Source organism: Melanotaenia boesemani, chromosome 9 (genome assembly GCF_017639745.1).
Source record: "Melanotaenia boesemani isolate fMelBoe1 chromosome 9, fMelBoe1.pri, whole genome shotgun sequence".
NCBI classification, from domain to species: domain Eukaryota; kingdom Metazoa; phylum Chordata; class Actinopteri; order Atheriniformes; family Melanotaeniidae; genus Melanotaenia; species Melanotaenia boesemani.
This window is the reverse complement of record NC_055690.1, coordinates 5445446-5459362: the sequence shown is the minus strand read 5'-3', so window position 1 is coordinate 5459362 and position 13917 is coordinate 5445446. Positions and strand designations below refer to the sequence as shown.

At 40.4% G+C, this 13917-nt stretch overlaps 1 protein-coding gene across 2 annotated transcripts; it reads left to right on the top strand.

Moving 5' to 3' along the window:
• Positions 1 to 5581: 5581 nt before the first annotated feature.
• On the top strand, positions 5582 to 13874 carry tp53i13 (tumor protein p53 inducible protein 13). 2 transcript variants are annotated; one of them, XM_041993940.1, is made up of 10 exons: positions 5582 to 6069; positions 6153 to 6230; positions 6506 to 6541; positions 6864 to 6922; positions 8097 to 8175; positions 10666 to 10794; positions 10971 to 11162; positions 11296 to 11571; positions 11821 to 12379; positions 12494 to 13874. In XM_041993940.1, the coding sequence occupies exons 1-10, from the start codon at positions 5902 to 5904 to the stop codon at positions 12598 to 12600; spliced, it is 1683 nt and encodes a 560-aa protein (XP_041849874.1). In that variant the 5' UTR covers positions 5582 to 5901; the 3' UTR covers positions 12601 to 13874. The 2 variants fall into 2 exon arrangements, with proteins under 2 accessions (XP_041849874.1, XP_041849873.1); XM_041993939.1 differs by having other exon boundaries at positions 11296 to 12379.
• Positions 13875 to 13917: the final 43 nt, after the last annotated feature.

Genomic DNA, 13917 nt, shown 5'->3' with positions numbered 1-13917 from the left:
TGTGCTCTACTGTAGAAAAAACCCTATTTAATTTCATTTGGAAAAGAAATGTCCATCAAATCCGCAAGACTGTAATGATTAATAAACTAAATTCTGGTGGTTTTAACGCTTTAGATTTTTTACACATTGCATTCCTCCTTTAAAATAAAATGGGTTAAAAGGTATTTGCTAAATCCAAGCTTATTATGGACATTTATCCCCCATCATATTTTTGAAGCCTTATGAGGTCTTGATCTTTTTTTAAGGTGCAAATACAGCATAAATAAAATACCCATTAAATTGTCCAAGTTTCATAGGCAAATGCTTCTTTCCTGGTCCCTAGTGTACAAGCACAACTTTATACCCCATTCTTATTACATTTGGAATGATCAGGACATCTGTTTTAAGCACAAGTCATTATATTTAAAAACATGGGTGGAAAGTGGCATATTGCTCATCAGTGAATTAATTAACAGAGATGGTCACTTACTTTACATATTGTGAATTTCTAGAAAAAATTAATTTTTCTGTTACTCCCAGAGAATATGCCATTCTTATTGATGCTATTCCCTCAGGCAGTAAACATCTTGTCTCATCTGCACCTAGAACGGCTCCACCTAATGCTCTTCTAGAACTATTTATTGGGAACTCTAAGCCCTTTCTTTAAAAAAAAAAAAACCTAACAAATATTTAAGAGAATTACTTCAAAGAGATCTGAGCTGTAAGACTGCATCTGTTTTGGTTTGGAATAATAAGAATCCTGATATAGACTGGAAGAAGATCTGGTCATTACCCAGACTATTTTTTATTACCAACAAAGTGTGAGAAGTGTCTCTGAAAATTCTCCACAGGTGTTAACCAGTTAATGTTTTTCTAGCAAGATTTAATAACAATTGTGACAACCCCAGAGCAGGCTGTATTTTGTCAGTCTCTGGGGGCTTTAACTTTTTCTTCCAGCCCTGTCTCCTGCTCTGCCTCCTCCTCTCTCCGCCTCTGTCCTCCTCTTCTCAGGTGGCCAGTCTGCTGCTCCAGTCCTCTCGCGCTACCTGGCAGGGGCGTGGCCCGCTTGGGATTAAATAGCAGGCCGTTCACACCTGCTCGGCCCCCTTGCGCACTGGCTTTTGGCTCTCGGCTTGCGCCAGGCTGCACGCCTGCAGCGCTCCGTTTCCTTTGTTTGTGCACTCATTAGTTTGTCCACTTTAGCTTTCACACACAACGCCTTCCCACAACCAACACTCCCATACACTACTGATGCTACAGATTATACACATAGGATACACTGTAAATCTCTGTTTATTTAATTTGGTCACTTTCTTTAAATAAATTATACTTTAATTGGCATCCTTTGTTGTCTCGCTTCCTTCTTGTCAAGCCCTCACGAGCCGGGCTTGACACAATGTGGAGCATGTATACTCTTTCTGTCAGCAAGCAGATGAAACTATATGTCAAATTTTTTGCGATTGCTCTCATTGTCAAATCTTTTAGAATGATGTTATTTGTACCTCAACAGAAAACTGGAGTATCATGTTAAGATGAAGCTTGAATATGTTCTATTTGGCTGCTTTAATGATCACCTTCTTTGCAAAATAAGATTTCAAATCAAATCAAATTTTATTTATATAGCACCTTTCATGCACATGGCAACACAAACTGCTGTACACAATAAAAACAAATCATGCATATTCAATACAAGATTTAAAATTATAACAAAACAAAAGGCGCACCTCATAATTGTACTCACACGCAGTCGGGCACAAACTCACATACATACAATCCAAGCTTCATGCACACTCGCCCCACCCACCCATACCCTATTTTGTACAAGGATGAACTCCCATCGTAATAACTGTCTCTGAACCTAAAATAAGTATAAAAGTAGTAATAAAATGCAAACATCTGGCTTGACGCTGCTGTGAGGAAGCGATATCTTAGGGGATCCAGTCACACTGGAAGCCAGAGCACCCATGACCACAGAGGGTGCCTCCACAGGAACCACCCAGACCAGGGCAGGCTGGGATCCACACCACAGCCACAGGGCTGCAGTGCAGGACCCCCAACCACCCAGACAAGGGCAGTCACCATGGCAACAGCCCCCAGACAGGACAGATAAAGCTACTGGTGTAAAAGTTCCCCAGGAGGAAAACACTGGAGTTAAACAGTAAAAACAAGAATATATAAACCTAAAAACAATAAGAACTGATAAGAGTGGCAAGATAAAAATGCAGATAAAGGAGTTCAGGAAAAATATAAAATAAAATAAGATGGAAAAAAGACATAAAATGAGATAAAATAAAGTAAAAGCGTTTATAAAAACTACTTGGATCAAAAATAAATAAATAAATAAACAATAAAAGAGAAAGCTGTGTAAATAGGTAGTAAAAATATAAGAATATATGATTAAATAAGCATTATTCTTAACAATAGCAAATAAAATGCATCTATAAGCTAGAATAACAAGAAAGGTCTTGAGTCTTTTTTAAAAAACATGAACAGTCTCTGCAGCCTTGAGGTTTTCTGATAGGCTGTTCCACAGTTGAGGCCTATAGTGGTGGAAAGAGGCCTCGCCATAAGTCTTTGTTCTGACTTTGGGAAAAACTAAAAGGCCAGTACCAGAAGACCTCAGTGTCCTCTGGTACCTCAGGGTTCACAATTTAAAAGCAGATCTGATAAATAAGAAGTCCCAAGATCATTAAGACATTTATAAACTACTAAAAGAACCTTAAAATCAACCCTGAAATACAGCGATTTTAAAACCTGTGTGATTTGTTCCCGCCCTCTGGTCCTCGTCAGAACACGTGCTGCTGAGCTCTGGAGTAATTGCAGGTTAGAGAGAGACTTTTTGGGAAGACCAGAGAGCATTACAGTAATCTAATCTACTAGAAATAAAAGCATGCATCAGCACCTCAGTGCTGGCAACAGAGAGAAATGGGCAGACTCTGGCGATGTGTTTTAGATGATAAAATCCTGTCTTTGAGACATTTCTAATGTGTGGAATGAAATCCAGCTCAGAGTCGAAAAGGACACCCAGATTTCTCAAACACTGAGAATGTTTAAAGTTTTGTAATTTTGACAAAATTATCTCTTTCTTTTCTTCAGGACCGATAATTAAAACTTCAGTTTTGTCCTGATTGAGCTAAAAGGAGTTCTCTGCCATCCATGAGTTAATATCTAAAATACAGTTTAAAAGGATGTTAAATGGCTCCAGGAGACACAGCGATGTAAAGCTGCATGTCATCAGCATAGCTGTGAAAATCAGTGCTGTGTCTCCTGATGACTTTCCCAAGAGGCAACATGTCCAAATTATAAAGAAGGGGGCCTAGAATTGATCCTTGGGGAACCCCACATTGGATTTTATGGATCTGTGAGAAGCATGTATCCATAGTTACATAAAACTGCCGATCTGTGAAATAGGAATAAAACCATTTAAGAACAGTACCTGAGAGGCCTAACAGACTCATTCTACTTGCTAATTTCAAATACATTGTAGTAAATTTGCTAAGCTAAAACCAAGTATGACAATTTTCCTATGTTATGTCAACATGTACATAAAGCCCTTAAAATTTTGCACCAATTCAAAAGCTGTGGAAAACAAGAATGTTTTGTGATGATGAGTTATAAGTTGTGTTGTATTGTTATTATTGTATTTGTTTCCGTAATGTAATGTAATGTAAATATACTTCTTTGAATAAAAATGTAAAATTTAAGCTCATTGGGCGGTTCCTATCATCGCCATCTTGGCAGCGTCACGTGTGTAGTCATTCCCGGAAAACCCAAAAATGGGCAAAGCGTGGGTGAAGCTGAGAGGGAAACTGTGAAGGTGGGGGTGGATGATTGACAACCATCAAACTCCGAGATGCCTGTAGCTAAGAGCTAACCGAGCTAACCTGGAGCTAACGGTAGCTAACCAACTAACAGAGGTAGGTAGGCTAAAGCCAAGGCGCGCTGTTAGCTGGCTAAAAACCGTGGTTGTGCTACATTCTCCCTTCTTGGCGCAGATTTTGGATACCTGTCAATCAAAAGGACACACCCGTAATTATGCCAAATTTCAAGATTAAATAATATCTAAACAGATGAGTTATAAAAAAATTCACTCCGCTCACATTTGTCATGAAGGTAAACTTGAGCTATTAATCCTGAAATGTTTTTGTACCAGGCTTTAAACATGTTTATTTCTGCTGTGAAGTTGGTCTTTTTAACATGGGAGTGTATGGGGATTTGCTCTGTTTTGGAGCCAGCTCCTAGTGGATGAGGGGTGAACTGCAATGTGTTGTACTTCTGCATAGGCTTCTCATTTTACCGCCGGAGGTTGCCACATCATCCCAGTTGGTCCCAATTCAGGATCTGTACGCTTGTGCAGACTACGTAGGCTACAGAATGTCCGCCGTGGTCTACCCACTTCGAAGTCCAAAGGCAAAGCTCTCGATTTACCGGTCGATCTGCACTCCCTCACCTATAGTCACACGCTGTGGGTATAGTGACTGAAAAAACGAGATTGCGAATGCAAGCAGCTGAAATGAGATTTCTCCACAGGGTGGCAGGACTCTCCCTCAGAGATAGGGTAAGAAGCTTGGTGATCCAGGAGGGGCTCAAAGTAGAGTTGCTGCTGCTCCACATCAAGAGGAGCCAGATGAGGTGGCTTGGGTTTCTTGTCAAGATGCCTCCTGGACACCTCCCTGGTAAGGTGATTCAGACACGTCCCATTGGGAAGAGATCCCAGGAAAGACCCAGGACACACTGGAGGGACTACATCTCTTGGCTGACCTGGGAACACCTCGGGATCCCCCTGTACGAGTTGACTAATGTCACCAGGAAGAGGGAAGTCTGAGTGTCCCTGCTTAGTCAGCTGCCCCATGACCTGACAGATGAATGGTAGAAAATGGATTGATGGATGGACGTTTTACTTTGCTTCTCCTTTACTTGTTTCACTAAGCACACGGTTTTTAGTGCTACCTGCCACTGAAAATACAATGTTGTTGTGTCTCTTGCAGAGAATAGCCACACAAAAAGAAGAAGAAAAAAAGAAATCTATGACATAACTTAAATACATTTACCATTTAAATATCTTAGAGACGGTCTCCTAATTGCTCAGGAAAATACAAAAAAAAAAAAAAAAAGAAAAAAAAAAGAAACTACAAGAGTACATTTTCTAAAACACAGCAGCATGTTTTATTTTCTTAGCAGTTAACGGAATAGTTTGATGGCAATTATATTATTTTTTCTTTTAATTGTCTTTTGCAGAATTATCTTAATACAGAAAAACGAAAGAAATGTATATTATTTTTAATATATTCATTTGTTTCTTCACGTTATTTCAGAACAACTAAACTTTTTCCCCCAACAGAGTGACATACAGGGTCGCTTTCTTTTCTTTTTTCATTACAGCTACCGGAAGTGCTTTTTATCGCTTCAGTAATTTCATTTATTTATTTGCTTGTTTGTTTAAATGGTACTTTGCACATTGCAATAAAATATCAAATATAATACTTAACAGATTCTTTGGACAGAAATACTGTAGATGAAAAAATAATTATTTGAAATCCAAACGCTTTATTTTTAAATGCGTACGTAAGACGGAAGTTATAATGACGCTCTCTTACCTCCGTTCTCCTGTCGTGCAAAGTAGTTATGAGAATGTCTACTTTGCTTCTCAAGTGACTTTATTCTTAATACCTTTCCTTTCGTTGTTGTTAGTTGATTTGATTACTTAGACAACCACCTAATTAACCGTGGAGAATAAACAGAGTATCGACGCTGTGGGAGGACTGGTTATCTTTAACCCACTTTTACACGTCTCACGTTTGCCTACTGTTATGGTAGCTACTTTGTTTAGGACATGCTAAGTTTGGAATATAACAAAGAGTCAGTTCTCTGTCAGGGGCTGTATCGACAGATGACCAAAAGGTAGCTGTGACCACCAGCTAAATGCGGATTTTTCCTCATTTGAATGTGACTGGATATGTCGCCTGGCTCATCATGCGTAGCCAGGCGTCGTCCCCGCCGCTGGCACTGACCGTGCTGGCTGCGTTGTGTGTCGGTTTGACACGGTGCGTTGCATCCGAGTCTCCTGGACCACAATGTGATAATGGAAAGGTACGGCTAGCGATGTGCGTGTGTCACTATTTTAAAACAAATATGCGCCATATTAAGTCTGCATATGCTTGTGTGTGTGATAGATGTCTTTAGACCGAGATTTGCCTGCAGATGCTGTTAATTGGGACTGTGCAGTACCTACCTGGCCAGAGTCTACTCAGGTAAACATGCACAGTTCAGAGCTCATTATCATCTATGTTATATGTTATCTCCAGTCACTAGCTCAGCTGATTAGGGTGTGTTCAATGCGCACTATGCCAGGAAGCCAAACAATCATAAGGAAGTCATTGTGATAAAACTCTGTAGATCTGGCACTATTCACAACGTAAATCAGTCCTAAAACTGCTTCCAGACAATAAACTCTTTATAGGTCATGCTCTATGTTGTCCAGGCTGTTCTGTCAGTGATTTAATGTTCTCCTAATTCCTGTCTACAGAAACTTCCAAGTATTGACACTGTGTATGATCCTGAGGTGAGTAAACCTTTTTACTATACTATCTTTATTGGATTTTACCCAACCTTTCACCCTCTAAACATAAAGGTTACTAGGCCATACCTTAAAACCAGAGTAAAGCAGGATAACAAGGGTGCATCCAAATTTAAAGCTCACAAACTAGAATATAATGCATGAAGTTTATCTAAAAGCTTTACCTTAGTTGTAGCAGGTGCAGTCTGTAGTTTCATGAAACACTGTTCTTGTTAAGTAGAACAAAATGAGGGTAAAATTAGCAAGTGGTCTGGATTTAACTTGTGTTTATTATTCTTTCTCTTTCTTTTCTTTTTTTTTATTTTAGCCAGTCAGGCAGATATGTATGGATGAGCCTATCTCCTATAATTACAGCATTCCCAACAGGTAAGTAGTGAGATATATGATGCACACATTTGGTGCACACGTCTTCAGCCACCACTCATTACTTTTGTTTTGCTTTCAGTCAGACTTTCCCATAATCTTCCAATCCAATTTTATTTATAAAGCACTTTAAAAACAACTACAGAAGACCAAAGTGCTGCACAGAACACTAAAAGCACAAATAATAAAATCAATCAAAACAATAAATCAAATTTTGTTAAAATACAGAAGCAAAATCCTGACCGTATAAAAAAGTCGAGGAAAAAGTGAGTTTTAATAAGAGATGTAAAATTATGCAAGGAAGAGGCCTGTCTGATATGCAGAGGCAGATGGTTAAATTATTTTAAAATTATTTTAAACTGGACTCTAAATTAAACAGGCAGCCAGTGGAGCGACGCTAAAACCGTAGAAATGTGTTCATGTTTCTGTGTGCCAGTTAAAAGACGCACAGCAGCATTTTGCACCATTTGAAGGCGGAATGAAAGACCCACTAACTCCAAAATACAAATACAATCCATTACAGTAGTCCAGTCAAGTGTTTATAAAGCCATGAATAACGGGCTTAAAATGCTGCTTTGGATTAATTAGCTTCACTTTGGCTAGCTGCCTTTAGCGAAATACGCTTGCCTTTACTTGACTGTCATGCTTAAAATCAGAATCCATTTTAACACCCAGGTTTTTTATGTTTGGCTTGTTATACTGTACTAATCTTTTAAAATCACCTTGAATTTTAGTTCTCAAGGCTTTCTAAAGGTCTTTAAACTCTTTTTTTTTTACACATTAGCTGTTTTTTTTCCACTAAATTTCAACTTAGTCCTTAAGCTGACCATGTTCAGAGGATATTCTTATTTTTCATCTTTGTTGGACTACACAACACTGACCTTTATATCATTTAGGTAAAAAAAAGCACCTGACTAAAAGAACGAACAAGTGTTTTTTTTTCTATTTAAAATTCCGTTTTAGCCGTTTTGTTGCTGGCAGCCTGCACAGTTTAAAAGTGATTCATAAAAGAAATTAAGAAATAGGATAAATCTTGTTTTCTGTTTTTCCAGCAGTATATAAAGAAATAGCACACAGTGTTACAGTGGGTTAAGTAGAATTTTTTTTTTTTTTTTTAGATTTTTAAGCACTATCTCACATATCAAAAATTGTCACTGTATTTTTGTTTGTTTTAAAGTGGAGCGTTCAGACCAGTAAAGGCAGAAAGTGGAGAGTACTTGTATTGTCCTCCTCAGCGGTGGCTGAATAACCTGCATGTAAGTCCAAACATCCTTTAATCATGCTTCTCTCTCTCTTCTGTCGCATATTATTTGTCATGGTGGCAGTTCTTGTAGTCAAACTGGAGCTGAAACATTGTTTTGTTTAATATGGGTTAAAGCTTGAGTAATACTTTAAGCTTGGTTGCCACTGAACACGGCTTCCCTTGGATATCAGGGAATTAATAAACAGTAGAGGGATTTTTACATCCAAGTCCAGCTGACAGGAAGAAGAACGCATCATCTAAGTTGTGGTTCAACACACCCTGGCTGCCTTTTTGTTATCTGACTTAACAGACTTCAACAAATTAACATTAATGAGGTGAGTCATGTTTACAAGATGAACAAAGAAAGGCTTTCCCCATGTCTCATTTTCACTAAACAATCGTTGTGGCCAAAGTTATTCACAGTAGCAAAACCAAAAACACAATACAGTTCATCCAGAAAGTATTCACAGTGCTTCACTTTTTCCACATTTTGTTGTTACGGCCTTATTCCAGAATGAAATTCCTCTTTGCACCACTTCTCAAGCTCCATCAGGTTGGATGGGAAGCGTTGGTGCACAGCCATTTTCAGATCTCTCCAGAGATGTTCAGTCAGATTCAAGTTTTGGCTCTGGCTGGCCCACTGAGGACATTCACAGAGTTGTCCTGAAGCCTCTCCTTTGATATCTTGGCTGTGTGCTTAGGGTCGTTGTCCTGCTGAAAGATGAGCCATCACCCCAGTCTGAGATCAGGAGCGCTCTGTAGCAGGTTTTCATCCAGGATGTCATTGCTGCATTCATCTTTCCCTCTATCCTGACTAGTCTCCCAGTTCCTGCTGCTGAAAAACATCCCCACATTATGATACTGCAACCACCATGCTTCACTGTAGGGATGGTATTGGCCTGGTGATGAGTGGTGCCTGGTTTCCTCCAAACATGATGCCTGGCATTCACGCCAAAGAGTTCAATCTTTGTCTCATCAGACCAGAGAACTTTGTTTCTCATGGTCTGAGAGTCTTCAAAGTGCATTTTGGCAAACTCCAGGTGGGCTGCCATGTGCTTTTTACTAAGGAATGGCTCCTGTCTGGCCACTCTACCATACAGGCCTGATTGGTGGATTGCTGCAGAGATGGTTGTCCTCTCTCCACAGAGGAATGATGTAGTTCTGACAGAGTGACCATTGGGTTATTGGTCATCTCCCTGACTAAGGCCTTTCTCCCCCGATCACTCAGTTTAGGCAGCCGGCCAGCTCTAGCCAGAGTCCTGATGGTTCCGAACGTCTTCTATTTACTGATGATGGAGGCCACTGTGCTCATGGGGACCTTCAAGGCAGCAGATTTTTTTCCTGTAACCGTCCCCAGATTTGTGCCTCAAGACAATCCTGTCTCGGAGGTCTACAGACAATTCCTTTGACTTCATGCCTGATTTGTGATCTACCATGCACTGTTAAGTGTGGGACCTTCTCTATAGACAGGTGTGTGCCTTTCCAAATCATGTCCAGTCAACTGAATTCACCACAGGTGGACTTCAATAAAGTTGTAGGAACATCTCAAGCATGATCGGTTAAAACAGGATGCACCTGAGCTCACTTTTGAACTTCATGGCAAAGGCTGTGAATACTTATGTACATGTGATTTCTTAGTGTTTTTATTTTTTAAAAAGCTAGCAGACTAATTTAACCCTCTTTTTTCCATTTACCATTTCAAATACAGTAACTGGAAAGTGGAAGAATCATACAAGAATGGTCAGAAATCATTTCAGTTATGTTTTGATTTTTAGCAGGTGAGATTACACGATGCTATTGTGTGTATGGTTAACATGATAATGATTCTGTACTGTGATTATCAACAAAGCTGGCACAGTATATTGCAACATGCCTGGAACATGAACTCTTCAAAGAAACCTGAACCTGACCTGAACCTGAATGCAACATTATTGCCCCAGCCAAAAGTCAGGAAGGAAAGCAAATATATGAATAAGTTATTTGAAGATGGCATGAATTAACATATTAATATCACTGCACAAGTAGATTGACTAGATGGCAGATATAGATAGATGACTGAAACTGTTGCAATTTTAGTAAAGATTTTTATGTCCAGTAAATCCTATAAAGACAACAAGTACAAGAGGTCATACTGGTGTCATACAGATGATTGTCAGAGAAAGCCAGAGTTTAGACGAGCTTTAATTGTTGAGATGAGGAAAAGTAAACCCTCTCACCGTCCTGAGCCAAAGCCATCCAGTTGATTTGAGTGTTGCCAAAGTCAAAAAAAAAAAGGCAAACTAAATTCCAACAAGTTACTTTCACAACTACACTATAAAACATGAGAGCAGAAAGAGGTAATGTCACATACCCAGTGTTTGTTAGTTAGAAACAGATAGAAATCTTATTACTGGATGAGGAACGAACTATACGAACTATTGGTTTTAGTTCTTTTGTACCATTTGATGAACACAAGGGACAGTTGGAGAGGATGAGGAGAATAATGGTTACCTGTGATTTCCAGCACGGAGCTGTTGTGTTGCTGCACCATCCTTGTGCACCACTCCGTGAGCGCCATCTCCTGTCTGGATTGGCTCGCTCCTGTCTGCCTGGCTACGTCAGTACGTCGCACCCACAACTCAGCAGACACATGGTAAAAAAAAAAAAAACACAGTTCTTTTTGAACTTGCTGCTTGTAAACATATTCCCACTGATCATGTTTGTGTTGTTAGCTGCAATTTTTATTGCATGATTTAATTCTACCTCTGTGATTAGTTATTTAAAAAATGCTGAGTTAAAAGGCTCTGACTCTGTGGTCACTCTGCTCAGCCTGTAGCGTTGGCATCCTGGGGTCGAACTTTAGAGATGGGCACTGTGGCCTCCTCTGACATCTGTGATTGGCTGCAGACCACACGGACCACAAGAACTGATTCTTATGATGAGGATCAGACCATGAAGTACAACCTCCTGTTGATCAGGTCAGAAGGTCTGGACCGGCTCGAGCGCTCTACAGTGAAGAAGGTTCAGAGGCTTTATTCTCGATTGTTCTGATTTTGATGATTTACATGTTGTTTGTTGCAAACAGGCAAATAAAACGAGGCAAAATGAGTTTTATAAATCTTGAAGATAAGTAACTGTGTTTGGAAATCCTTAGAAGTCTCTGAGGCAATGCTGTGAGGAGACCATCTTATCCCTGCTGAGAGGAACCGGAGAGTCAGCGCTCCACATGAAGAGGAAACACCTGACACACATAAAAAAAGGAAGTAAAAACAGGGAAAAAAGGGCAGCCATTAGAGAAACAGAAGACAAAAACAACAAAAGACACAACACATCAAATATCTTGAATTTTTCAACCAATCAGATGAACAAAACCACCTCCCACAATCACAGTAGCTCACTTGAAGTGGATTCAGTTCCAGAGAAAAGGGCTTTCTCAGATCATCCTTTTCCACGGCAAGCTCTTCAGTCAAAGATCCAGAAACAAGATCAGAACCTATCATCCTGGACCATGATTAATTTGGTCTCCAACGTCTCTAAAAGTACACTCAGTGCTGATTCAGTAGGACTCAGGGCCTCTAAGTTTGAGAAAAACAAGCTGGTGGTGCAGGCAGAAGCCCTTCAGCCCAGTGATAAAGAAACAGATGTCAGACAATCAGTCACCTCTGCAGAGACAGATGTGTTTGCAGATGGTGTGAACAGCAAACAAAACAGTTCTGCCAGGCCTGAAACTGCTGCTTCAAAAGATGAAAGTACAAATGCTGTCAAACAAAAAGATGTGGACTCTGCTAAACACAGCAAGATGCAGAGTGAAGAGGTAGTCGACGTGGAAGAAAGAGAGGTGGAGCACAAACAAAGGCACAGCACCACACACACTCACCACAAAGGTGAAAACACCGGGTTTGATTCCTCTTTTAAATCTCAGCCGGAGTCTCAACCGCAAGAAAACCCCCAGCCAGCCGAGCACAGCCACACCAACAGCCAGGACTGCGACAGCTGCAAAGCAGGAGAACGCTGCGACTGCACCAAGGTCTCGGGAGCGGAGGCCCACGCCACCGCTGTGAATAGAGGCTTGCCGAGGACTCCTAGGTCAGACGAGGCAGTGTGGGCAGCAGCAGCACTGGGCTTCCTGCTGGTTCTCCTCACACTGTCAGTTCTGCACACTCGCCTGTACCGCCACTGGAGGACCATGCCCAGTCTGTACTGGCACGACCCACGGCAGGACTACGACAGCGTCGCAGGTGGGTGGGGGGTGTGTTATCACGCTGAGGTTTTTGCTTGACCTGGGCCCTCATGTGACTGATTTTAAGTAGTTTGAGCTTGATTAGACTTTTGTTTGCATGCTTGTCTTTCAGACGTGATCCGCAGGAGGTTGCGAATTGCAAAGCGAAGGAGGAAAAGGGGCAGAAGGCAGGAATGTGTTCTCCTGCCGAGCTCCTCCAGCTCAGATGAGCATCCATAGAACAACAGCAGAAAGATCCTGGAGGTGGTCAACATGTCAGTTTGGAGGTAGCGGAAACAAGAGTGGACCAAAAGAAACTGTAGACATGTTGCAAAGGTTTTTCATTGTAGCTGAAGTGTTGATACATGATAAGGTTGAAAACACCTAAAGGGTCTGGTACAGTTTTAATTGGACTGCAGAGGAGCTATCTCATGGGTTGCATTTGGATTTTTTAGCTGTGGACCAGCTGAAAGGACTGCTGCTTTTTAATCAGTAGCTCCCAAATAATCATCAAAGAATCAATCCAAAGCACTCCACCCTTTTTATCTTTTATAGTTTTATAACATCATGTTTTTACAAGTAAAGGTTTAGAATATAAAGGTTGCTGTTGTAAGCAGCTTTGTGTGGTATTTTCTGTAACGTGAATTGACATTCAGGCATGTTTTAGACACTTTCTGTATGTCACGGGCAAAGGCGCGCAAAACGACATCAATGCAATATTGATAGAAAACTTGAAAAAGCGATTGCTATGAGGTGTTTCATATATTGTATGATGTATTATACTGTAAATATTACATGGTAGTTCATATATCGTTATGGTAATAGGCTTGGGGTTGAAGACATCTACCTGCTTCAGAGAGCCCACTCTCATCTGGATCAATCAGGCAGCACTTGGAGGATCATGTTCTTTGGTTTCTCAAGTGCTTATAATACAATTCAGCCGGTCTATTATATGGTGGTCAGCGACACTAGAGCACTACAAGGGACTGTACTCTCACCATTTCTCACTGTACACCTCAGACTTCCAGCACAACTCTGAGCTCTGTAATCTACAGAAATACTCGGACTCTGCAGGTGTGGAGGTGGGGGGTGTATCAGTGATGGACAAGAAGCTGAGTACAGAGGACTGGTCGGTCATTTTGTGAGATGGTGCAGTAACGATCTCTTGAATACAAACAAAAGAGATGATCGTTGACTGTAGGAGGAACAAGAGTAAAGAAAACACTGTTTACATCCTGGGAGAAGAGGTGGAGTAAATTATATACACAATCCTACTTCTTTTTAAAACCAATATTAGAAATTTAGCAAATTAAGTCCTAATTACATTCACTTCTGTTTGTTGTACAGAAAATTGAATTTGCTGTAAACTGAATCTGCACCTGTAAAGGTTTGACGTCTCCTTCAAGAGGCTGAAGACAATCTGATTTGTCTTTAGGGTAGAAATCTTAAATTATGTCCACGTAGAACAGACTGAAGTTGAGTGATGTATTTTTTTAACAAAATAAAAAGTTTAAAGATAATCATTGTCTTTGGTGTGGCTTCATGTCGGCATCACAG